The sequence below is a fragment of the Lingula anatina genome, chromosome 4, assembly GCF_051362555.1.
Source record: "Lingula anatina isolate TDL-2025a chromosome 4, LinAna3.0, whole genome shotgun sequence".
Classification (NCBI taxonomy): domain Eukaryota; kingdom Metazoa; phylum Brachiopoda; class Lingulata; order Lingulida; family Lingulidae; genus Lingula; species Lingula anatina.
This window is the reverse complement of record NC_141770.1, coordinates 23,157,268-23,181,859: the sequence shown is the minus strand read 5'-3', so window position 1 is coordinate 23,181,859 and position 24,592 is coordinate 23,157,268. Positions and strand designations below refer to the sequence as shown.

At 34.4% G+C, this 24,592-nt stretch overlaps 1 protein-coding gene and 2 long non-coding RNA genes across 4 annotated transcripts; 1 reads left to right on the top strand and 2 right to left on the bottom strand.

The window, feature by feature from the left end:
• Window positions 1-150: 150 nt before the first annotated feature.
• LOC106153919 (protein broad-minded) lies at window positions 151-24,349 on the bottom strand. Of its 2 annotated transcripts, XM_087010845.1 has the most exons (34): window positions 24,142-24,349; window positions 23,623-23,777; window positions 22,975-23,317; window positions 22,698-22,769; window positions 22,375-22,503; window positions 21,835-21,910; window positions 21,484-21,587; window positions 20,553-20,756; window positions 19,648-19,704; window positions 19,254-19,356; window positions 18,771-18,908; window positions 18,201-18,287; window positions 17,596-17,738; window positions 17,165-17,298; window positions 11,549-11,750; window positions 11,257-11,354; window positions 10,800-10,938; window positions 10,424-10,511; window positions 10,180-10,298; window positions 9,757-9,876; window positions 9,099-9,187; window positions 8,515-8,625; window positions 7,859-7,967; window positions 7,463-7,559; window positions 7,149-7,184; window positions 5,881-6,006; window positions 5,556-5,639; window positions 4,269-4,338; window positions 3,896-4,017; window positions 3,285-3,439; window positions 2,756-2,896; window positions 2,327-2,428; window positions 1,786-1,872; window positions 151-1,255 (listed from the first exon to the last, which is right to left on the bottom strand). In XM_087010845.1, exons 2-34 carry the CDS (start codon window positions 23,757-23,759, stop codon window positions 1,142-1,144), a joined length of 3,936 nt encoding a protein of 1,311 aa, XP_086866971.1. In that variant the 5' UTR covers window positions 23,760-23,777; window positions 24,142-24,349; the 3' UTR covers window positions 151-1,141. The 2 variants fall into 2 exon arrangements, with proteins under 2 accessions (XP_086866971.1, XP_086866972.1); XM_087010846.1 differs by lacking the exon at window positions 7,149-7,184.
• Window positions 11,769-15,464, top strand: LOC147762599 (uncharacterized). The gene is made up of 3 exons (XR_015333879.1): window positions 11,769-12,295; window positions 13,198-13,327; window positions 14,033-15,464. It is a non-coding gene; the product is annotated as an uncharacterized LOC147762599 (long non-coding RNA).
• LOC147762598 (uncharacterized) lies at window positions 15,170-16,853 on the bottom strand. The gene is made up of 3 exons (XR_015333880.1): window positions 16,668-16,853; window positions 16,175-16,230; window positions 15,170-15,676 (listed from the first exon to the last, which is right to left on the bottom strand). It is a non-coding gene; the product is annotated as an uncharacterized LOC147762598 (long non-coding RNA).
• Window positions 24,350-24,592: the final 243 nt, after the last annotated feature.

Sequence of the window (24,592 nt, the reverse complement as noted above, 5' to 3'; positions counted from 1 at the left end):
ACATTTAATTTATGAAAAATTTATCCACTTTAGGAATATTGAAAGTGGACAAGTTTTAACCTGGGACCTACATGTAGTTTCTAAGGTCTTAAAAAAATATATATTTGTCCGTCAAGATTTGTATTATTCAACACGCACACATACGAAGAACAATATTTCAATGTTTTGTATTTATTATGTTTTCATATTGTGACGACTGCACATTTAAAAAATAAGTTTACTGGACGGAATGACATATTTAATAGGCTGCACAACAGCCATAATAACATACAGCTAAAAATCAAAATTATGTAAACTAAAAAGAAAAGATTCAATCTTCTTTATATGATAATGAAACAAATTCAAGCACAACAAATATGAATACAACCTTTAATAGTGCAGCAAAAGGAATTAAATTGTCTAGAACTAACTTCACTGCTTATGCTATTTTCGGGTCAGACTATTTTCAGCTATCACAAGCTAGTTATAAGCTTTTCTTTTTTAATCACATATCAATTCACACAAATTTTCTCTTCTGCTAATAATTTTCACCAACATTCATTGCTGAAGAGGTCACCTTAGGCTATACCTAATCATCATTCAAAATAATAATAACCAAAACTACCATACTTCCTATTGACAGAGTCCCATGCATGGCACAATACGCAGCAAATGACTGCCACCAGTTCAATTTTACAGTGTAAATAATGGAACATGACACTCTTATCAGCACAGAATACAAGACGTTCATTATATCAACCACTGCATACTGCACAGGATTGTCACACAGAAAATCCATCTAACTTCTCCTATATGCCTTCACCTGCATAATATTATATAAACATCATGAGGAGAACTATAATAAATTTATATACCCCAAGTTGTTGACCTGTATTAGAAATCTGCGCTTGTGCTTGTGTTTTTCATATTCTCAAATTGGGAACCTATACTGTATAGAACATCTATACTTCAACATCTTAAATTGAAACAAAATTATAATACTGACAATTAATTAACAACCAGGATAAAAAAAAACTGACAAAGACTTAAAGACTCAAACCAATCAAACTTTAAATATAGTCAACTCTGTTTTCATTTTAACTCGATTCTTATGCCAAATCCATTTTCAGTCAAGTGATCAACGCTCTGTAACTTTATTTTCTCAAGGCTTTGTGATACTCTGCATGTCCAAAAATATGGTTTTCCTGAATTTCTTCTCCAGCTGTTGCATAAATTCTAGGTGCTCTCCAACACGAAATCCTTGGATTGGTTCCTCCTAGAACAAAAAGGAGACAGTCATACATAGCAATTTTAATGCTTTAAGGGATAATAACTCTTCGTATGAGATCTATATTTCACAATAAAAACATTGTGAATAACTCACAGAAATGTAATATATTCTGTTTTACCACAAAAACGGCAGTTATAGCTATTTTTTCTGATATCTGAGCTTGTCTTTAGACCACGTGACCTCCATTGATGGATATACTCTGTTAAAATCTCTTAAGAGATTTTAACAAAAAACCAAACTTTTTAGAAAAAAACCAGGGACTAACTTTGAATGTAAAAATGGATTCATTTACCATTGGTAAGTATGGGAAAATTGTTGTTTACTCCAGGAAAATTCATTTTTTGGACGAAACGAAGAGTTATTATACCTTTAAGGTTCTCTTCTTACTTGAAATGTACAAGGCTGCAGAAATGAAACCCTTACTGGTATAAGAGTGTTAGATAATTTATTTTTTAGTGTAGACAACAGGTAAGATTATACTATCTGATACAGTGCTAAGAGATTAAGACACTGACCTTGAGAAAAATGACCAGATCCTGTTGCTGCACATGGTGCATGATTTCCTGCTTCATATGTTTTAATATGGCCACACACAAATACACCTGAAACAACAGGTATACATTCTTGCACTTTGTCTTAAAGTTACTTTTCAAGTTCATATTGTACGTGTTAAGGAAACTGGCTTTAGTTTATGTTTTAAGGTATCCGTATCAAATAGTAATATAATTGCTACTTATAATGAAAGGCATGTCTGCCTTCAATATTATTTGTGACATAACTGACTAAATACAATATTAAAATAATCAAGACCTCAGATTTATGTTTTTCTATATATTTGTATTTAAATAAGCAGATTATATTCATATGGCTCCATTCAAGTTACTCTTATAAATGTACATTAAAGGCCTCCAGACAAACACATTTTCTCTCTCTCTCTCTCTCTCTCTCTCTCTCTCTCTCTCTCATTTAGACATTTATAAGCTATTGATAACAGATGGAACTACTCTGAGGACATCTACTAGTTGTGACCTTGACCTCACTCTCTGAGAGTCTCACCTGGTAGTCTATTCCCATCACTGTACACAGGCAGATATAGTGGGTGATGTCAAGCCAGTCCAAGAAATTCCAGAAACACTGACGCAGCCAGTGCTGAACAATCTGAAATGTCATATCATTATGTTACTAGACAATTTGAAAATGTAAGTCATCATCTTTGTGAAAAATCTGAAATAATCTGTCAGGATAATGATTGGAGGGTTATAGACCAGCCAGAAAACCCACCAATGAGATCTTCTGGGACAGTTTTCATAAAGAGTTTGCTCAATTGCCCAATTAAATGAAATATTGCATATGTTTGATAACAAGAAACAAATAATGTCTAATGTTCCAGTCTAATAGGTACTGCTATGATTTTATCCGAAATTTAGAGTGTACACATCTGTGTAGAGTGTACATCAACTGGCACACCTGCCTGAGTGTTTTTACCTGAGATACTGTGTATCCTGACATTTTGAAGGCAGAGAAGACCTCAGGCACCTCAGCCAGTAAGATCAGCTCCACATTGTGTCCTGTGGTGGAGAAGAGAGGTGGAATACCACTGCTCATCAAACCCTGAGGAAGATGGACCTGGAATAAGTCAAAGTATTAATTTTAATCTATCTAGACTAGTTTAAATTTCTATCAAACAAAGAATGAAATTTTTTAATTAAAATTCTCATACTGGGCAATCACATAAAGATGGAATGAACTCTGCCATAATGGAACATACCTGGTGGGATTTTGTTAAAATGGGAGTGGAGGGAGACAGTTGTAATGGTGACAGATGACATGTACAATATGTAGATGTAATGGGACAGACGGGCTACAGTTGTTATGGGAGGACCACAATATAGATGCCAAGAACAAGAGACAATGAACATAAGGAGCATATGATTCAGATCTTCTTTTCATGCCACTCTTTCCCCTGATGGAGTGATGGAGTGAGGGAGGAGGGGGCAGACTCGAAGTTACTTACAGAGGAGTGTAACCGTGGTATCCACAAGTAGCCAGAGGCCACCAGGGTTGAGAACTGGTACAGAAACTTCCAGGACCTCTCTAGGTTGCCATTCATGAGAAGGAAGATTGTGGAGGCAAACCAGTCAAAGCCTGGATAATCTCCCTGGAGCAGGTCTGTGGGGATTATGTTAAGGGATTACTATCACTTGGATTGACTTAAAACTAATCTTCCCATTAAAGGGCAGTGGATTACTTTCTAAAATATGTAAAGATACAGTTAACAATTTCTTGATTTTATTTCTTCAATGTTGAAAAAAAAATACAAAATTTTAAATGTATCTGTAATTATTTAGTTTTGCTCCCTTTTCTTGAGCTTTAAATTTCTATAAATTAAAAAATAATAATGCGACAATTCTTATCAAACCAAAGTGGATTCTCTACTTTATTATAATTTTTTTATGTTAGCCTAAGGGTAATCCTCTGTGAGACATAATGTCATCACGTAAAATTAGAAATATTTTGAAAATCACTTCATGTTTTCTCAAAAGAAAAAACACCTTGAAAAAATTAAGACATCATTATCTAGTATGAAATAAAACATAAATATATACAGTCTAATAGAAAGGATACGTAAATTAGATTCTACAGACTTCTGCTGCTGGTGCAAGAAGTAGCCGCACTGTTTCAGTAATTGTGTGAGATTCTCTGTGGCTTCTGGGCTGGAGTTCAGGACCTTCAGGTGCATGCCATACCTGACAGTGAGGAAAATGATATAATATTATAATAGGGTGAACTCAGATAATGATGGAATTGTAATTAAATCTCATACTAAAGCTTATGTTAATTCCAAGATTGATAAAAAATAGGTTAAATTACTTTTATGCCTATCATATGATATGTTTTAAGAGTAAGATTAAGGATTCCATTAGTTGATGTCAAAGAGAATGAGTACACTTCCACCACAATTTACCAAATGATGGTCACAATTTATACAATAATTCACCTGACAGCCATCTTCACTCCCAGTTGTTGTAAGGGGGTGAGGTGATAACCTCTCAATGCACTGTCTGTTCCTGGAATGACAAAGATAATCTACTTTAATCCAATGTAAAACTGAAGATTTAAAGAGCTTTAAATGCTTGTTTTTAAATTTCCAAGTTTATTTACTTAGTAATTTAAAATTTAAAAATTATCCCTATTATTTAAAAACAGTAATTATAACTAGCAATGATGTCCAAGTTAAGTATACAACAAAATATACAAATTATTAATGCTGTCTAACCTGGTATATATTTTTATTGTTATTTTCAACATTCTCCTTGATATTTAAACCTTCCAGTTTATTTGGTTAAATCCAATTAAAAATAAAGGTAATAGATTTAATAACTGATAAAAAAAAAAAGATTTGGGACGAGGAGTTTTTAAGGAGGTAAGAGCTTCTACTGACAGAAATGTCTCTAAATGGTCTATAATATATTGAGGAATTGTATATTTGATGTGTAAAAAGATGAATAAAGTTTATAGTTTTAGCACACAAAATATGACAAAAATGCCCCAAACATGAAATAAAATTGACATTTCAAAGGAAAGATTAAACTGATTGAAATAAATAGAAATTAAAAATCAACAGTAATATAAACCTGTAGAATGAAGAATAACAGTCAAAGGGATCTCATTTCAACACAGATTATAATAAAGTTCCATCAGGAATCAGAAAAAAAATGCAAACAATATAAACTGCATTTGATAAAATTCATCTAACTCAATAAAAATCTTCAAATGCCCTGAAACCAATGGTTAACTAAAATGAGGGTTAAGGGTAAAATCAAATACTCACTTTCTTTCTCTTTTTCTACAATATGCAAGGATACAGAAAGGCATTTAACTAAACCTTATTTCTTTAGATTTGAACTATTACATAGACATGGAATAGGCCATTTAAGTGTGCCCCTGGATCATCTCATGAAGCATAATACATATTAATCATATTTTCTATCAACAGTATTATAACAAGTATCCCCCTTTATAATCATAAGTTAGTTCAAATACATAGTATTCTGACACTTGTCATTACGTTTTTTATGTATTCTTCTATCATAAATAGTAACTTTGAAAATTGAAAAGCATTCATTTCTACAGCAGCATTATTCTGACTGACTGCTGATCAACTTCTGAATCACCTTTTATAAATGAACTCTCTATCAGCATCTTCAATGATTATAGTACATTTTTTATGTGTGTGTGTGTGTGTGTGTGTGTGTGTGTGTACAACTGTGTTTGTATGACTCACCTGAATATTCTATGAGTGGGAAAAGTGCCTCCTCTGGTGTATCTGCCAGCACTGGAGTTACTTCCTCCAACATGTTTTGTAAAACTAGAATGAAAAATATGAAAAATATTGTCACATTTTATTACAGATTAAGGACAAACCTGCTCCCCACCACCACCCACCCCACCCCAACCAACAAGGGAGTCTTGTTTTTCAGTTCAGTAACTGCTTTATATTACGTAATGGGATACTGCAGTTAAATTCTGGATTGAAGTCAACTACAACACTTGATCTTAGGTTGTAACAAATTAAATCAGTTCTTTCACGAAACTGGCCCCAGACTAACCATTTCCCTTGGCCTGCTCTGGCTTTGTGGTCAGTATAGTACAGAAGGTCTTCCTACACTTGTCCAGCCAGGACTGGTCATGCTGCTGACCTTTGGTGTCCACCAAGAAGCGACTCAGTTCATTTTCTGAAGGTTAGTAATTAAAAGAAATAAGAAACACATAGAGGATATTTACTATGAAATGCATTATTATGATAATATTTTCATTTTGCTCATAACTAATGATTAGAAATTTAAACTTAATTGTACTGATTGATGATGACGATAATATCACAGCTTTGAACGTAGATATTTGTCAGCAGTTTGACCAATGCTGAAAAAACAACAATTTATGCATAAAATAGTCAGAAGAATTTCAAATCATATTTTAGTTTGATAAATTTCAGTCAAACTTCTGATTAATTATTGAAACATCACTAACTTTCATTAAAAATAAATATGGCCTTTTTTCTCTGATATTTGACTTTGTAAACCAGTGCTCATCATATAATGTTCACTTGAAATAAACTGTTTGATTTTCTCTTTAAAAGTCAGACACTGTTCAAAAGATGTCCCTGAAATAAAAATCCAACTAAGAGATAACAAAGTGCATGCAAGGAAGAATTTGTGTCAAAGTCAGTGCTCCAAACACAAAAAGATTTACATTTTGACCCAAGGATAAAAAAAGTACAGGTGTTAGAATCGTCCATTATGTGAGAATTCAACATGTCCTTTCTGCAACAACTCAACACACCTCAATCATACCACTTAAATGTATATTTATACCTAAAATAATACTGTAGCTCAGCTGGGTTCCACCTGACTGAGAAGCTTAAAATCATTGAAATTGAAAGTGGTGGACTGATGTTGTTCTTGTATCTTTAATGTCATCAGTTTATTAATAAGTTTACAATTAGGTCAACTTTGCCAATTCAACCAGTACTTTATGTACTATGCTTAACCATGGCTAACACATTTTTGTCACACCTTACACATATATCTGTCACACATCTTTGTCACATCTAGCACATTCATCACTGTCACACCTAACACATTTATCACTGTCACAACTATCACCCTTATCACTATTTTCACTGTTACACATAACACATTTCTCACTGTCACACATAACACAAATTACACAGTGCATGCAAAGTATAGTTATCAGTACAAACTGTGTTTCACTTCAAACCATGCTTGTGAATATTATAACTCAGTGACCAACGATTGCACCAAATGCACGTGAGTGTACCCAGGAAATACATGTGCACGCACGCGTGAAATCATACCTGGCCCATTTGTATTTAATGTATCCAGAAAGTTTGCTGTAATAAAAAGGGCACCATCTCCATAGCAAGCAGCTTTATTCTAAACCAAGTGATGACCCCCATCAAAAGCATTTTATTTCTAGTTTCATTTCAAGCTTAAATTCAATTATTTTATATACTTCCATGACTAATTAAATAATGAGATAATAATTCAACTAAAGCCAATAAAAATAAACTTCAAGTTTTTTATATTTCTAAAGCCACCCTGCTCTCCTCAATGGTATATTTAATGTAAGGCAGTTAATGCACTATGCTAGGAAAGACCCTGGCCTTACCTTGTTTCATAACAGACCTCCCTGCAATGTTAGGTGTGTACTCTCGTGGAACAGGGTAAGAGGAGAACATGGGATAGGGAAAGGCATCGCCTTTATCCTGGAATGAAAACAGAAGTTAAAGTTTACTGACATTTGTTGAAACACAAAACGTAGTACTACTTACTTTCAACTCCAAAACAATGTCAATATGCTTTGGATGAAACTTAAGCAACTTGAATGATTGAATCAATATCATCAAACAGCTATCAAAATCAGTTCAAATTATAATAAATGACAACCAGAGGTAAAATTACAAAATCTTCAATATTATTAGTATTGGTGACCATGTACTTTGCTTCAAAAATTCAAAAGCCATTTATTATAATACAAGTCCAGATCTCAGTGTTTGTCACTTACTGATAAGACCTTTGGTGGAATGACCCTTTCTGTGGGTCCACCAATAAGATAGGACTTGACCAGCAAGTAGTTTCTTTCTATAGACAGCATATCGACAATGATGTCTCCACTGGAACATAAGAAAACGATTTTACAGTACAACCTATAAGAGGGAAATAATATTTTAAGACTTAAAGATGTACTCGTGACTTTAAACATCTTCAACAATGTGCATTATTTGTTAATACAAATTTCATCTTTAATCCAAATTGAAAGGTGGCATAGTTGTAGTTTAATACATAATAAGATGTCCTCAACCAACCACACTTAAAACAGCATTTTAAATTGATTTAATGTCATCTTGTTACTCCAGTGTCACTGTGTTAATCTCCTGGACTCTACAACTTTACACCAACAACTATCAACTATCAATAGCAATGTTACAATATAATAACAATGTTACTCTAGCCTACATCCACTGTTTTTAACATTGTATTGTGTTAATACTATTAACAAATACCAATTAAAATGTAGCAAAAATGATAACAATGAAACCCTACCCTACATCCACTGTGTTATTTTCTTGGCAGGCTAACAGTACATCTTGTACTCTGTACTGTGTTTATAATGTTAACAAATACCAATTACAATGTTATAATATAACAGTGTTACCCTACCCTACATCCACTGTGTTATTCTCTTGGCAGGCTAACAGTACATCTTGTACTCTGTACTGTGTTTGCAGCAACAGAAATGTGTCCAGACATGAAAACATAGAGCTCAGTAACCTGAAGAAGAAGAATAACATGGACTGAGTATAAAAAGGCACAAATTTAATGTCAAATTTAAACTTCTAATTACAACAGCAAACTTGCATTCGAAGAAAGCACTCTTGGAATTATTCCATATAAGTGTGTTTAAAATTACTCATTGGAACATGTACCACAGACAGAAATGGTTATTATGTTCAATACTCATGGAAATTAAAATTTATGAATTTAAAGTAAAATATCAAAATTAATTGTAATGTTTTATATGATTCTACTATTTGCCATCATGTAAAATTGCTACACAACCAACAATGTTTTTTCATAACTGCACAAATTACATTTCATTAGTGCACTGGGAAAAGCAGTCTACTTTTTTAATATGAAAGAAAATTCAATAACTCTGCCCAATTTTTGGCAAAATATAAGTTCTTCTAGTCATACATCACAATACTTCTAGACTCTTCTTAGCTAAAAAAAATACAACAGTATACCTGAGTCCAAAAACATGTGACTGCTCATAGTTGAAGAGAGAGTGTATCTTTGCATCTGTGTCCACCAGAACTAGTCTGTCTAGTACTTCCTGGAAAAGAGAGAAGAAATTTCAAGGACAGAATATACTGACCAACATACTGGCCAATGCACTGACCAATGCTACAAATATATATTACGCAGCTCTTCTCTATCTGCTTCTGCGACTCAAAGACCAACTGAGTCATAGATGCATCATAAGTCTGTGGATATTACATGAACCTGGCCAACAAGTGGTGTGTAGTTGACTTATACTACAGTGTAACTGCAGAAGTTGAGCTTTATGTCCCCAATGCCAGGTATGGAATAACACACTTCACACATGACATGCATGCAGGCGAAATGCACTCCATTTGTGTCCACTGTTCTTGAAATATGCTACGGTATTAAATCCCTTATACATAAGATCATCTTCCATTAAAAATATGACACACGTTCCTGATGATGAAATATAACAACGGTACCACAAACTTTTTAAACAAATTAATTAATTAATTAATTAAACAATCAATCATTTTTTAAAAAAAGACAGCATTAGGTCACTGTCTCACCAAAGTAAATTAGCAATTAAGTAAACAAACAAACAGATAAATAAGACGGTATTCAATCATTGTGTCTCACCAGTATTGTATTAGGCATTTCTCTGAGGCTGTAGCTCTCTCTCACTGGCAGAGTCTTGTCACATAACACCTCATACACTGCAGGAAATGCACTAAGAATGTTCAGCATTCGGATTAAGGACTGGAAACAGAAATAAGTATTCTGAAGAATTACGAATGATGCCTTAAATTCCTGTCCACATGTTATGTTTCTTCCTTTTTTATTTTATTTTATTCATTTATTTTTTTACAATTAAAAAAAAATCTTTTTAAGCATTTTTTGCCAATGACAGAGAAAAAGACGTCAGAAATCTACATAATTGTGAATGTTTTATTAAGTAAACACATTGTAATTGAATATTTAATTGTTTGAAAATCTGAATGTTGCAAACTCCATCTAAACAAATGAATTTGCATATAAAATCAATTAAATTGTCTTCCTTACCTTGTGTGCAAACCTGTCAATGGGTTCAACAGGCCAGGTCTTGGGTGTGAACACAGTCCTGTCATCTGACCCACACTCTAACACACTCCACAGCTCATTCACCATGGCCTTGATAAATCCTGGAAATCAGTATAAAAAATTGGATTTTTTTTTCTTTGGTGTTTCAGTATCAACTAGTATACTTTTTACAGGCTTTGCTTTTCATAATTACATCAAGTTTAATTTTACTGTGAAAGATAAATACCTGTGTTTTGCAGTGCCATCATTCCTGGGGCTGTGGCTGCCACCTGGGTCATCATAGTGCCATAGCCAAACTTCTCATATTTGCTCAGCTGAATTGGTATTAAAAAATTATTTCAGATTGATAAAATGACAGATGTCACAGTCAAAATTCAGGTCCAGGTATATTAACAAATCTTATTGGAATCTAAACTAGACAATACTGAAATCTAGTTCAGCCAGTTACAAAATTCCAATCACTGAATCTTTATTTTTTTTACAAGAACTTAAAATGTCATACAATATCAAAACTTTTTGACTATTTCATAAACTTCTATTAGTAGAACTAACATCAAATAATTTGTACTCAAGCCTGGATGACTCAAAACTCTCCAGCCTACCTGTAACTTCTTCTCATATCTGGCATACATATACTCCACACACTCATCTATGGCACCAGTCTGCTGTAGCAGCAGGAGACCCTTGGGTGTGGCTGCAAAGTTCAGCAGGTTATCTCTCAAGGTGTCCTCCCAGACAAACCTATGGGAACATAACAGTAATAATATAAGAGAGAACAACCATAATATATGGGATAGCATCAATTATAATCAGATGGCATTTTAATGCTAGACACTTTTGAAGAATTTACTGAAATACTTTTCTTAACAAGCACTTGTAAGGGGTTGCTCAATCTTGTACACAAGAAAATAAATAGTCTAAGACTAATGGGTCAATTTGAAAATATCATATCAACTAAAAGGTGACAGAAACAACACTAACTTTCTTGCAAGTTGGTTAATATTCTTGGCAATATAATGATAAAAAATAGTTATGAATTAATTAATTAAATAAACCTACGCCTCATGTGAGGAATATCTGGACTCTTTGCTACAGGTGTAATCACTCCCATTTATAGAGGGCGTGGGAGTGACAACCATCTCTGAGGCAAGACAAGCCTACAAATAGCAAAAAAAAAATACAATTTAGTACATCAGATCATAATATAACATAATTTAATACAAACATTTAATTGCAATTTGACAGCCATGCCAGTATACAAACTAACTGTGTTCACGAGAAGTTACTTTATTCACCTGTCTATAGGTGCATTAACATGTATATGGGGTCCACACATGTATAAGTTACTCACCTGCCTGTGAGCCGCAGCAATTGTCATGTGTAGGTCATAAGAATACATGACTAAGAGGCCCTCACATGTATTATACAGCTGCCTGCAGATGTAGGTGAATGCCCCTATAACTTTATTGGACGGAGGAGGAGCACTGTCATTTGGCAGGATTCCATTGATTGCTTTTTTGACAAATTCTGCAATTATGTGAGCTGCTGAGGATCTGGAAAAAGGTAAATGTTGAAATTAAATGTTAAAAGGACACAAAAGAGGATTTTCGCGCCAAAATTGATTTATCCTGATTTATCCCGAGGTTAACACTACTTTTCCGCGATTTACCAACCTTTAATCTATCATTCCCGGCACTCGCCATCGCTCTGTAACATTTTTGGAAAATACAATAAAAAGAAAACCTCCGCTTAAGCGGAGGTTTACCAACAACCACCTCCATTTTCATAATTGAGCTCTCTAGACTTCCGGATCTCGCGAGATTCTCGTATTGCGACCTAGTTAAAACCAGTTCAAGCTGCCGGGAAAGGACAACGTGAAACAGGAGGCTCAGTTATGCTGGGAGTCCTTTGAAGAAGCGAAGACAGATAACAAAAAGAAAAAAGAAACAGCCTTTACAAAAAACATGCGTAAAACAGTGTATCAGCAAATGTACGACAGGCAAACAATAAACACCGGCGAGGAAGAAGGCAGATGAAAACCTGCTTGGGTGGCCATGGATACGAAGAATGGCCTGGCCGCGAAGTATTTACTGGATTTGTGAGTACCATTTACAATAATCTTTGAGATAAGACACCAGTGAAAATATTTATTAAGCACAGAGATTTATGTTTATTTACGTGTGTTCGTTGTATATCTTAACGATTGTCAGGCTCGTCTGTCAAAATATGCCATGAAATTGTAACTAATATGAGTGGTATCGATGACAGAAATTGCAAGTGTTGCTCATATGTCGACTCTGACAGGGTTTGGGTTAGTTTATAGAGCAAAGAAAGTTTAAATAAAAACGGACATGGTGGGAGTTACTAGTCTCATTACATATACATTACAATGACCAGGGCGAATTTTTGACTTACCGAGGGCACATTTCTTGTGCCTCTAACATCTAGGCATACCACAGTAATTAAGACATATGACAAAGATGCTATTTCTTTAGGCATCTAAATCCCAAAATGAATGTGCAGAAGCTGTTATTGTATCCAAGTTTAACCCAATGTTAAATGGCATGTCAACTATAAGTGAAAATAAATAGTAGTATTTTGATTTTATATTTTAAAGACAATTTGTCTCCTTTTTACTGTACATTAAAAATAAATAAATCAGAAAGGGGATATTGCATGTTTATGTTTGGTACATCTCTCTAATGTATTAAATAGTCCAGAGTAATAATTTAGATCATACAATTTTAACTTCCAACCAGTATTTCGGAGATTAAACCAATATGAAGTGATCAAGAAACTTCAATATTAAGTTGTAGTTAATACTAGTGCAGTTGAAGATGACAGTCTAGATAATTTAAGGTGATCATATTGAGAAAAATGGCATTTATACTTATTTCAGTTGAGTTTTATACTTATTTCAGTTATGTTTTTACATAATTTTCCTCAAACTCGATTATCTTATTTTATGTACTGTTGCTTTTTTTTTTTTTTTGGTTGCAGTATCAAGGTAACTTTTTCCTATGGTATGCCTGAACTGGAAGAAGTGCAGATGGAAGAGGAGGAAGATGCTGAAGAAGAGGGAATTAAAGAATCCTGATGATCCAACATGGGACTAAAACATGTCTTTAGAGTAAGCAGAATTTTAATAAGCTGATATTCACTCCTCATATATTAGGCATATAGGTGCATGATTTCTCTTTTATCAATTTTTTTTTCCAAATTGGCGACACATAATGTAAACATAATGCAAGACTCTATTTCCTCCGTCAACTGAAACGAGCTAAGCTTTACCAAAGTATTGTGCACTCAATTCTAGAATATGCCTGCCCTGTGTGGCATCCAGGACTAACTATAGAGCAATGCAAACTCTAAGAGACTGACCAAACTCGTGCTTTGAAGATTATTTTCCCTGACCTATACTATGATGAAACCCTGAACCTGGCATATGTGTACTTTAGATAAACGAAGAGATCTGTGCAAAACTTTCTTTTACACAATAACCGAATCCTCTGACAAACTGAATCACATCTTTATTGATCAATCCAATCGTCTTTTAAGATCAAACAATAGTAACAAAGTGCCACAATTTAAAACCGACAGATTCTGATGCTCTTTTATTTCGTATGCACTTTTAAATTTCCAATAGTATTATGTTGTCTTTTATCCTAAGTACAATAATTTTAAAGTTCAATTAGCAGTCTTTTAACTCAGTTTTATTCAAGCAAATATTCACTTTATTTTCATTATAATTTTCTTAACACTATGTACAACTTCAACCCACTGGGTTGCAATCTTAATAAATTATTATTATTATTATTTTGATTTGCTTTTTTAGACCTAAAGGTTATGAGCAACTGCCAGTATGATGTCCTGAAGAAGAGTTTTTTTACATGGAAGAGGAACTCCATGGCTCTCCACCAAAAAAAGATGAACTTTTCTTGAGGGTCTAAAGCGGGGACGAGTTGGATAGTGAGAGACTTTTCCTGACTTTCGAGTGCTGCTTACAGGATATATTCAGTGAACTCATCTTGCCAATGTGACAAAGCATAATCTGCTGACTTCAAACCATCTAGCACTTACATGTATGCTATAATGCAGACAGATTGGAAATCAAGGTGGTCTTTCCTCCCAAAACCTAAGTCATATGCCTGATATTGAGAATAAACCATTTTGGTCCAGCATTTACTTCTTAAATCTAAATGACATCAAATGTATTATGGAATATGGTACTGGTGGCATATTGTGATTTCAACTTGATTTTAAACCAGTGTGTTGTTAGATTTTGTAAGATCACCAGTTGCAGTTTCGTAACTTTGTTACAGCATAAAATTCTGTATTTGGCAAATGACTGCATATCATTTCTTTTAAGACCTACAAAAATGGTTTGAGTGAACACTTGTGCCTGTATTCAATTCTCCACTCAGCCATTATTTAGAATTCATGCAGGGAAGCTATGCCTGTATTTTTAAAAGAAATATTTATACCTTTCTATTTATTCCCTGCACATCTTGGAAAAGTATGTGTGAATATCTTACTGATGAAACAATTTATGTTTGTGTAAGTTGGGTTGGTCCTTTCTTATGACACATCCCTTTGCATGGAGACAGCTCACATGAGTCAATACACTGACAGAGAGGGGGATAATTTGTTGATCTGCAATCCTCATGGGTCTGCATGTACATCAGACTCTTAACATGATAGCCTGGCTATTAATAAGTCTCTCTCAAAAATGTTATCATACTATAATGTGTACTGCACAATGTGAAAGTTTGTGAATGCTTGAATAGAAGGCTTATTTATGAAGATGGCATTAATGAGTATGAAAATAATTATGCATTCTAGCTTACAGAATCTGTGTATGTCTTATTCATTACATGTGACAGGTAATAATAAAGATGATTTGGCCAAATTCCAAACTTATGTAGCAAACTTTGTTTATTCTTGTATTTTTGCCAAATATAAATAAAAGATGTTTCAATATTTAAACTTTTATTTCATTCATAATCTCTACCCAGTTAATGCTTCATTGATACTGCAGCTTATGCTTTGTACATAACAATATGTTAATTAATAATAACAGTTGGATAGTACATGTTAATTTACTAAAGGGCTAGTTCTTAGAAAAACATGTTCGACATTAAAATATATTCTAAAAAAGTTTTCAAGTATTGCATTAGAATTGAATCTTTGGATGTATTTGACAAAATTATAAAATTATTGAAGAGTTGACAATGCACAGAAAATAAAGGCCTTGAGGCTCTCGCTGATCTTAGTCTTGTCACTTTAAATACATGTACATGGGCATTATAATATAAAACTGTTCACTCAGTTTTGGTAAAAGGTGGTGGATCATGTAGTCATCGCTGCAAATTTTTTGTAGCAGTCTTTTACACAACTTGTCACACCGACATTGAAGTGATGCAGTATTGTAAGATTGGAGTGCTTCCTGGTATGAGTTTTCCAGACATAACTTGAGGCACTGTAATAGTAAAATTACATAAAATGGTTATAAAGAAAAAAATGTATTGATATTATCATAACAGCACTATTCTTTAACAAAAATCAACAAATTAGAGGGCATGATCACTACATGATAACCAGCTTATTATAAAGAAGCAAGTCTGATTATGGCAAAAAAAAAAAAAAAAAAAAATTAAATTTAAATATCTGCAGCTGCATTAAATCATAAAGGCCACAAGAAGAAATAACATAATCACACATGGTTTCAAAGAACTGATGTAAAAAAATCACACTAATATTCCCCACTTGGAATTAGAATTTTGACTAGCTAATTTACTACAGTAAAGTGCTAAACCGTACCAAATGGCACTGTTCACCCTCTAAAATACCAAAGTTTTAAGCAGGCCCAGGACCCCACGCCAACTAGGGGGGGGCGGCTTTGCATCCGCGGACCCCCCCCCCCCTTTCAAATAATCCTGGATCCGCCCATGTTATACTGCTAAAATTATTAACATACCTGATCTCTTCACTCGTGCTTGAAGGGGTGTATCACCCAATTCCTCCTCTGAAAGGCTAAAAAATCATTCCTTATAATCATATTCATTGACAATATTATTAAATTTACAAATAAGCTAACGTAGTTACGTGCCGTACAAAGAACACCCTCTAACCCCACTAGTACTCGAGTTACATTGTATATCTCATGGGATTCCCCTGCGAGAATATGGTGTGAGGTTAGTCTGTAAGTACTGGTAGATGACCACATTGAGCAGAAAAGGGTATTCCTCCTGCTTTACAGAACTATACACCTCAGGGGTAAAGTGCACTATCTCGCTTCATATAACTAGTAGTACGTACCCAGTGCGAGTGATTTGGCTGCGAGTGCGTTACCCGAGGAAACGTTAATTATTAGCAGTTATCTACGCTTTTTAACTTCCTCTGCCAGACATTTTGATTTCCACTGCCATCTTCCCATTTTAAAGTACTTTTGGTAAATATAACTCGCTTACCTGCAAAGATTCGGTGAGCAATTCCTCTTCTCCTTCACGTCCACGCTCACCTTCGAAACGACATGCTGTCTGCATTGTTTACATCTCGTATCTGAGTCGAGAAGCCGCGTTATTTCAAACTGTGTCAAGATGGCTGACGCCCGGGGTTCGAAAGTGGACGGTGAATATGATTCTTTTTTTCGATATTGATTGAGGCCATTTACCTGCCATTTTATGCTTTACCCATAGCAATTGTTCTCAGATAAGTTAAAAAAGAAGCAATCCATGCACTAAAAAGGCGTTTTTAATCCTATTTTTTGTCCCTTTAAATGAATTGTATGGGACTTATTGATTCATAGAGTATATATTAATAAATATATTATGCATCTTCTTCATCAAGTTCCGTTACTTTGGAAAACAAATGAGATCAATCACCAAACTGTCTTCTTACTCTTTCAAACTGAAGTCTGCATTTGACAATTTCTTCTTCAAAAGAAAAAAAATCACAAAATTCTTACTTTGACCTGGTAAACCTCTCCTGTCTCTCTCCATACAGCAGATGCTGGCGCCCTCTACTGGTGGAGGCCAGGGCAGCCAAGATGTCTGCTATGTGCAGGTAGGTCACCTCTGTCGCTTGGTTTATATCATGCTCCTGAAATAAATCCGTGGGACCACCATTATGATTTTCACCAATGACATATCTCTGGTTGAATCAGTAAAAGGGCATATACACAACTGGTAAGGGAAATGGAAATTTAATTTCTTAAGGTAAGAATAAGGGAATTTAAAACTTAGGAATAGGGTTTAAACATCATAATATTCTCATGGCTTTTGGATAGGATATAGTTTGATATTAAAGAGAAAACTTCCGAAATTTCCAGGAGAATCACTATTATTACTATTTGCTGTATAAAGGTATGCCTCTAACTTCTCAGGCTGTCCCACGTACCATGGAGTCATCCAGCCAGTGTGTGATGGGTGTCAATAGAGTATTGATGATGTCATCTTTACACATACAGATCTGACAGATGTCCTCTGAGATACACAGCTTCTTCAGCATGTCTGCAGCCAATACACCAGGGTCATAGGCCACTGGAATACCAATTATAATATACATATAACGGAATATATATTGGAATATATATTGGAGTGAAGTAGAGAACACAATTATAGACAAGCATCCTCTTATCATACTTCTCATCCAAGCATCATACTTGCAGTAACTTTAGGCTACAAGAGGACCAAACACAAAATTACACAAAAACTACTTAATGTACTAATTTATCTTCAACATATCACATAAAATATACTGTAGAATTAACAACTGGTGGAACAATTACTAATACAAGAAAAACAGAATATTCTTTTGACTGACCTAGAAGGCTAAAAGGTAAAATCAAATTTATGAGAAAATTATTACAATTATTCTCAGCAAATCATTAAACAAATTTAACAATCTTTTTAGGAATAATCCTATTAAAAGTAGATTATCTATTATCAAAAGTGCATATTTTATAGAAAGGTCCTGGCATAAGTTCTTTTAAGTACACATACCTGCACTGGGCTTGTGATAGGTGAGACAGCTAGGATCACTTATAAGATGAATCATAGTCACCAACAGCTCAGTCACTGACACTGGCTCTGAAAACATCATTTAGAGGGAAGCAGGCAGGTTTTGTTACTTACCCATGTTGAATGTTAAAGTAAAAGTTAAGCGAGAGAACTAGTCACAGTGACAGGACATTAATTCTAAGCAAAAACAATTCAAAATGCAGCTTCATAATTATACTTTGATCATTAAAATTTCACTAAATCTGATCAATTATCCATCACACAAACTAACTAACCACAATTATATTGAAAATATTTTAATGTTGAGTTGGGTAATATCAGTAAAAATATTCACAGGTTTCCAAAAGGTAGAAATTAGCCTACTGTCTGAAATAATATCATCCTAATACCAATGAATAAGAAAAGTAAGATATTATTCTTACTTCATGTTACATAAGTATAAAATCATTTTTCAAGTGAGTAAAAAAAAAAATGAAAAAACCTATTTCATCACATTTCAAACTGTTGTCTTGCTGGCTTACTTCTAGGGCTGGCCTTCACCTGTGACCTTACCTTCTCTGTCTTTTAGTCGAACAGGAAAGAAATCCCTTCCCTTGGAATGTTGCAGTAGTTTGCCCACCAAGTGCATGGAATGCATGAAATGAATGTACTCTAGTTCTGGTCCTACATAGTGCATTCTCTGGGCATCACCTGGGGGATAGGAAGATATATGTATATTGATTATAGAGAGGATGTGCTTTCATATATGTATATAATATAATTCTGTTATGTACAATATAAGCTTCCCGCGCCCATTAAAGATGAAACAAAGAACTTCAAATAAACTGGTAGAGAAAAGTACTATATAGATAACTGTTTCTAACATGATAAAATGTTTGAGACGTGATATATATACTACAATTCTGAGTTCAATTTTAATAACAAACAATAATAAGCAAATACTTTTAAACAATGAAGAGAACCTACATATACAAACTTCTGTGTTAAATAATTATATCACTTGATCAAATGACACTCTTACTATGAGATACTCACTGAAGGACTCTCTAGACAGAGCATCTGATATATCACTCAGCAGATCAAGAGGAATTTTTCTGGCTGAAGCAAACTCCATACACTGCCGCACTGCAATGTCCACCTAAAAAAAAAACATTTCAAAATTATAATTTGAAGATCAACAAAGAAAAGGTTTTCCCCAGATCAATACAAAAAGACAAAAAAAAATCCAAAGTGTGAAATAAATTTTTCATTTTCTCTAGTTTTACGATTCTTATCCTTTTTAAAATATCAAGCAACAGTCATATTCTCATCACATCATTGTTCAGGAAACCATGATCAGGCATGATTATGCATAAATTTATGAACTTGGGGGAAAAAAAAACAATCACTCTTAACATTGTAAATATTAAGAATCTATTGCAGCACTTACAATTTTCCTATGTTTTTCCAGTCCACTCAGGACATGTATGCGACTGAAGCCTCCATGCTGGAAAGAAACAACACGAGAATATAAACTGAAAATCTTCATAACATTCAAATTGGCTCCTAGGCATGTAAACTCCTTTTGTCACATTAAATTACAAATTGCTGTTTACACTGGCATATGTATACAACTTTACTGACTACTGAAAAATATTTTTTTATTAAGAATTAAAGAGTTGTTTTGAAATTGTTTCTGAATAATTAAAATATATCAAAAAAATTGTGCTATGCAATGAGCATACAAAATAAGTGCTTAACATTTCCAGCATAACCATTTTGTATTTTAAAGCTATTTGGCTAAAATCATGATTTAATGCCAAAATAAAGTCTTATGCATTTGGTTGTTTTACATTATTTTGTGTTAAACATATATAAATATGCACATTATTTGTCCCAGCTGGCCTTTAAAAGTCTGCACAAACTCCAATGCAGACTTCCTAAAACAACTGGTGTTTACTATTTCTGCCTGTTGTCTTCACAACATGCCACAGTTAAGCATGTAGTTTATAAACAGCAGGCAGATGAATTCAGATCTTAAACATGTCTTGTATGACTTTATGTGAAATTCTAATGTTTCTCATACTTCCGATCATTCAAAATTGACTATGATCATATAATGATGATATATACATATATTTAACTTATTAATAACTAATGTGCACATTGAGTAGATTCATGATTTACTGTAAAATCTCTCTCTCTCTCTCTCTCTCTCTCTCTCTCTCTCTCTCTCTTTTACACATAAACACACACACTTACACACATGTGTATAATGAAACTTATTGAGGTACAGTTTGTTAAGGTACCTAACCACAACTAAGCCATATTAAATATTCCACTCTATCTCCTCACCATCCACTTGGTAAACCAGCTTGCTTTAGGGTCCAGTAAGGCCAGGAAGTGGACAGGGGTCATCTGCACTGCCCCTCCCACAGGTGCAGAGTAACTGATGGCCAGCAGGGAGAGGGTACTCTCCACCAGACTCTCCAAGAACCTGTCTGAGTACCTGATCCAGAACACACAGATCTGGTTCTGGAACTCATTCATCAGGCGGAACTGGAAATACAAAACAAAACTGATTGATTAATTCATTGATTGACATAAAAAAATTTATTAGAATGCAGAATATTCTGGAATATAATTATTAGTATAAGAAATTCATTTTGTAATATTCAATAGATGACTCCCATGAAAAATTTTACAAGCAGGTTTTGACAGAGAAAAAAATTGAAAATACAATGCCTGTAATTTATGTATAAAATACACATCACTGTGTATTTTTATAAATGGTGGCAAGAAAACATTTTCAAAAAAAACCTTCACACAGTAAAGACAGATTAATGTCTTTGGGCAATTGTATATTTAATTGGGCAATTGTAATTTTGTACAGTGACCACAATTTCTGATAATTAGAAAGATATCTAGAAGTGTAACAGTTGGCCTTTAAAAGTCTGCACACTCTTCAATGCAGGCTTCCTAAAACAACTGACAGTTACTGTCATTGCCTGCTACCAGGACAGTATGTCACTGACTGGACATACTGAAGGTAAATGTATGCAGGCAGCCTTGTCAGCAGTCTGTAGACTTCCACTCCATTCCACTTCCACATATGTATTTATGATAACCATTCAGCTTAACAGTTGAGGATTAGGACAGTATTTTTACTGTAATATGACAAGTGGCATAAAAAAAACAGGAAACAGTGTATGTAAAATATATGGGTAATATGTCATCAGCACAGATTCTTTTAAATATAATAATAATGGACAGAAGCTGAACTTACTGCCTTGAGGAGAGCAATATTTTCCTGCTTCCTGCAGTCCAAGCCATGTTTTATTTTAGGCACAGGACTGTTTCTGGACTGGAACTGTGTCATCAAGTGCTCAGCTGAAATAATAACATGTCAACAATGTGAGGCAGCATAAAAATATTCTTGACAACTGTGTTGTACTCATTGGAATTTTGAAATTTTCAGAATAAATACTTATTCTTTTAATTTGAAGAGATATTTACAAAATTTTTAATTTTGTTTTTTTTCTATATTTTAAGTACTAAATAATAAAAAAAATAAGTTATTTAATCATTTTCACTTTGAAATTTGCAAAGAGAAATGTGCAAAATGATTCAAACTTACTAAGCAAAGCATACACATCTTTCATCACATGGGGGGTAGAATTCAAATTTCTGGCAACAAATTTTAGGCCTTTATTCTGGAAAAGAAAGAATTACTTAAGACACATGAAAATATAATTAGCAAGACATCCTCATATAAAAAATAAACACAAGTGTGCTCAAAGGAATATAATTATGCAATTATAGAAATCCTGGGTTTCAGTTTGCCAAAGTCAATGTGTGATTTATAGTGGTCCCACTGTGGTTTCCTTTGAAGAGAAATATGAATAGTATATCATAATTACATGCTCTGTAGAGAAATTATTCCATTAAATTAAATCTGGTTGTAAAACTGAACTATATAAGTGCCTACAAATCCACAGTCAGGTATAAAGCTGCTTATCAGATCTAAGATGGGCCTGCTGTATACGTGATTTAGCTACATTTAAATATAAACAAAGATATAAACACACACACATAAGGACACACCGGTAGACATCCTCACTCACTAACTTTCTCTCTCTCTCCCCAAACACACTCTCTCAATGACACACATACACACCAGTAGATCCTGGTCCATGTCAGAGAGTGCATCCAGCAGTCCCTTCCTGAGGGCACTCCACAGCTGGTCAGATTGCGTGGCCTCAGTGGACGGATTCTGGAGTAATGTCTGCAGGGCTGACCGACGAGTCTGGCACAGAATAAGAACACAAATTAAGGCTGTAAAAATATCAAAATTTCAGTAAAAAGGTAAATTTTAAAAAATACTCAAAAGAGGGAAAAAAACGATAAAACCAATTCAGGTGCTTCAATGTTCTGATATGTATCTGGTTAGTTGGTGAATGTTTAATCTGAATTCTGTAATTACAATATACCTGTACCTACCTCCAGTGGGTTTCTTTTATCTAAATTTTCAGCTAATTCCTGGCCTTTCTCTTCATTTAAAAACATAATTCCCTGCAATGTAGGAAATAAGATAATATTGTTCCTCTACCTTTTGGATTTGATGCTAGCTTATACCAAAAAGTCTTTATAAAACAGTTTCTGTAGGGTCAAATTCTATTTGATACACTATTTATCACAGGTTTCCAGTACTTAATAATACAACATTTATTTTCACATTTGTCTTCACATTTACCTTAAACATTAAATTTTATCTCACCTGATTAAATGAGCTCCCAAAGGAGGAGTCCCCGTCACTAAACAAGTAATGCCTCCTCTGATGTTTCTCCTCCCCTGACATGCTCCTCTGTCCCAGACCAAACTCCTCCTCGAAATTGGACATCAGTGTGTCCACTGCCTCGCCAACTTTTTGACGTAAAAGTTTTGAAAGCGAGCCAAACTCCTTGGAGTTGATGACCTTTTCTGTGATCACAGACACCATGGTTTCTTGGTCTGAGAGAGCAGTGTCATCCAGACCCTGAGAATGTTTCTCCAGTTCTTCATCGATTAGGTTTCCCAGGTACTCATCTAACTTGCCTTTGATAGTGCGCACAAAAGGGTACCTGCATAAATTAATGACATGTTATAATAATATCTTGGCACGCGTGGTTTGATAAAAAATAAGCAAATTTTTTTAAATATTTCATGAATGTTTTCAGTTTCTTTAAAATATACCAATGAACTACTCCTAATAAGGTGATCAGCTTTTTAAAATCTTACATTGAAATTGACATAAAATGACTGCTTAAATTACCAAAAAATATTATCAAAAACAATTTCCTAATTCTACACTGCCCTCCCCTAAAAAACAACAAAAAAAAATTCCTCATTTTGATGGTTGAATTTTCTACCAAAGCGAGTAACCAACTTGTGAAAATTTTCGTCCTGTTCTTCCAGGTGCCTCATCATGTCCTCTACTTGCTCCAGAGAGGTGGCCGCGCGGATCCTGGGCTCACAGCTGATCAGCAGCTGCCGAATATCTTGACACAATGTCTCCTGGTCCATGATTGGTTGGCTTTGAAACTGCAATGAGAACAAGTATTGTATGCACAACCTGTGCTGGGAATTGCTCATTTCCAAAAGGCAAGAAGAACAAGAAGAAGAAGAAGAAAAAGAAGAAGACTTCAACTACGACTTCTAAATCTGCTTGGCTGCGCCGCAGAGGATAATGATTGATAATGATGACAAGAAGTTTTCTAGAAATATGCACTATATATCGTTATGCAGTGGATAAACCACCTTTCATAATCATCAAAAACATCGTATCACTCAAAACGCCGTTTAAAGAACTTTGTTATTTTACTAAAATCGCGTGATGTTCGCTCACTTTACAAGTACAAGCAACTGCATCCACCAGATTCAGTAACTGCAACAAAGAGTTCCTTACCTGTGCGATTTAAATACTCATGCAATTTTCTTTAAGCACATCTTCATTGCAAATGATGCAAAGAAAGTGAGACGTGAATTCTAAACAATTCGACAGCCTCTCCCAAACCTTGCATGCCTTAACTAACTAGAAATTTTTTCCAAACTTGCTCGTGTTTACGTTCCGCCATTTTGGAGTTGCTATCGTGAAAACGGTAGAACTTGCCCTCGATGTGTCTGTTGGCCTGGCCAAGACGATACTACGATTCAATTCTTTGTATTTTAAATGCGATGGTCTTGTCAGACTCCTGGAAGTCACTACAAAGCATTTAGGCTGGTCAAAATGATACTATGATTTCAGGCCCGTAGCCAGGGGGGGTTCGGGGGGTTCGAAAGAACCGCCCTTTTTGCTGGTCCACTTTGGGTAAAATTTGATCTAGGTACATGAAGTTTTTATAGAAAAAGGTCCACTT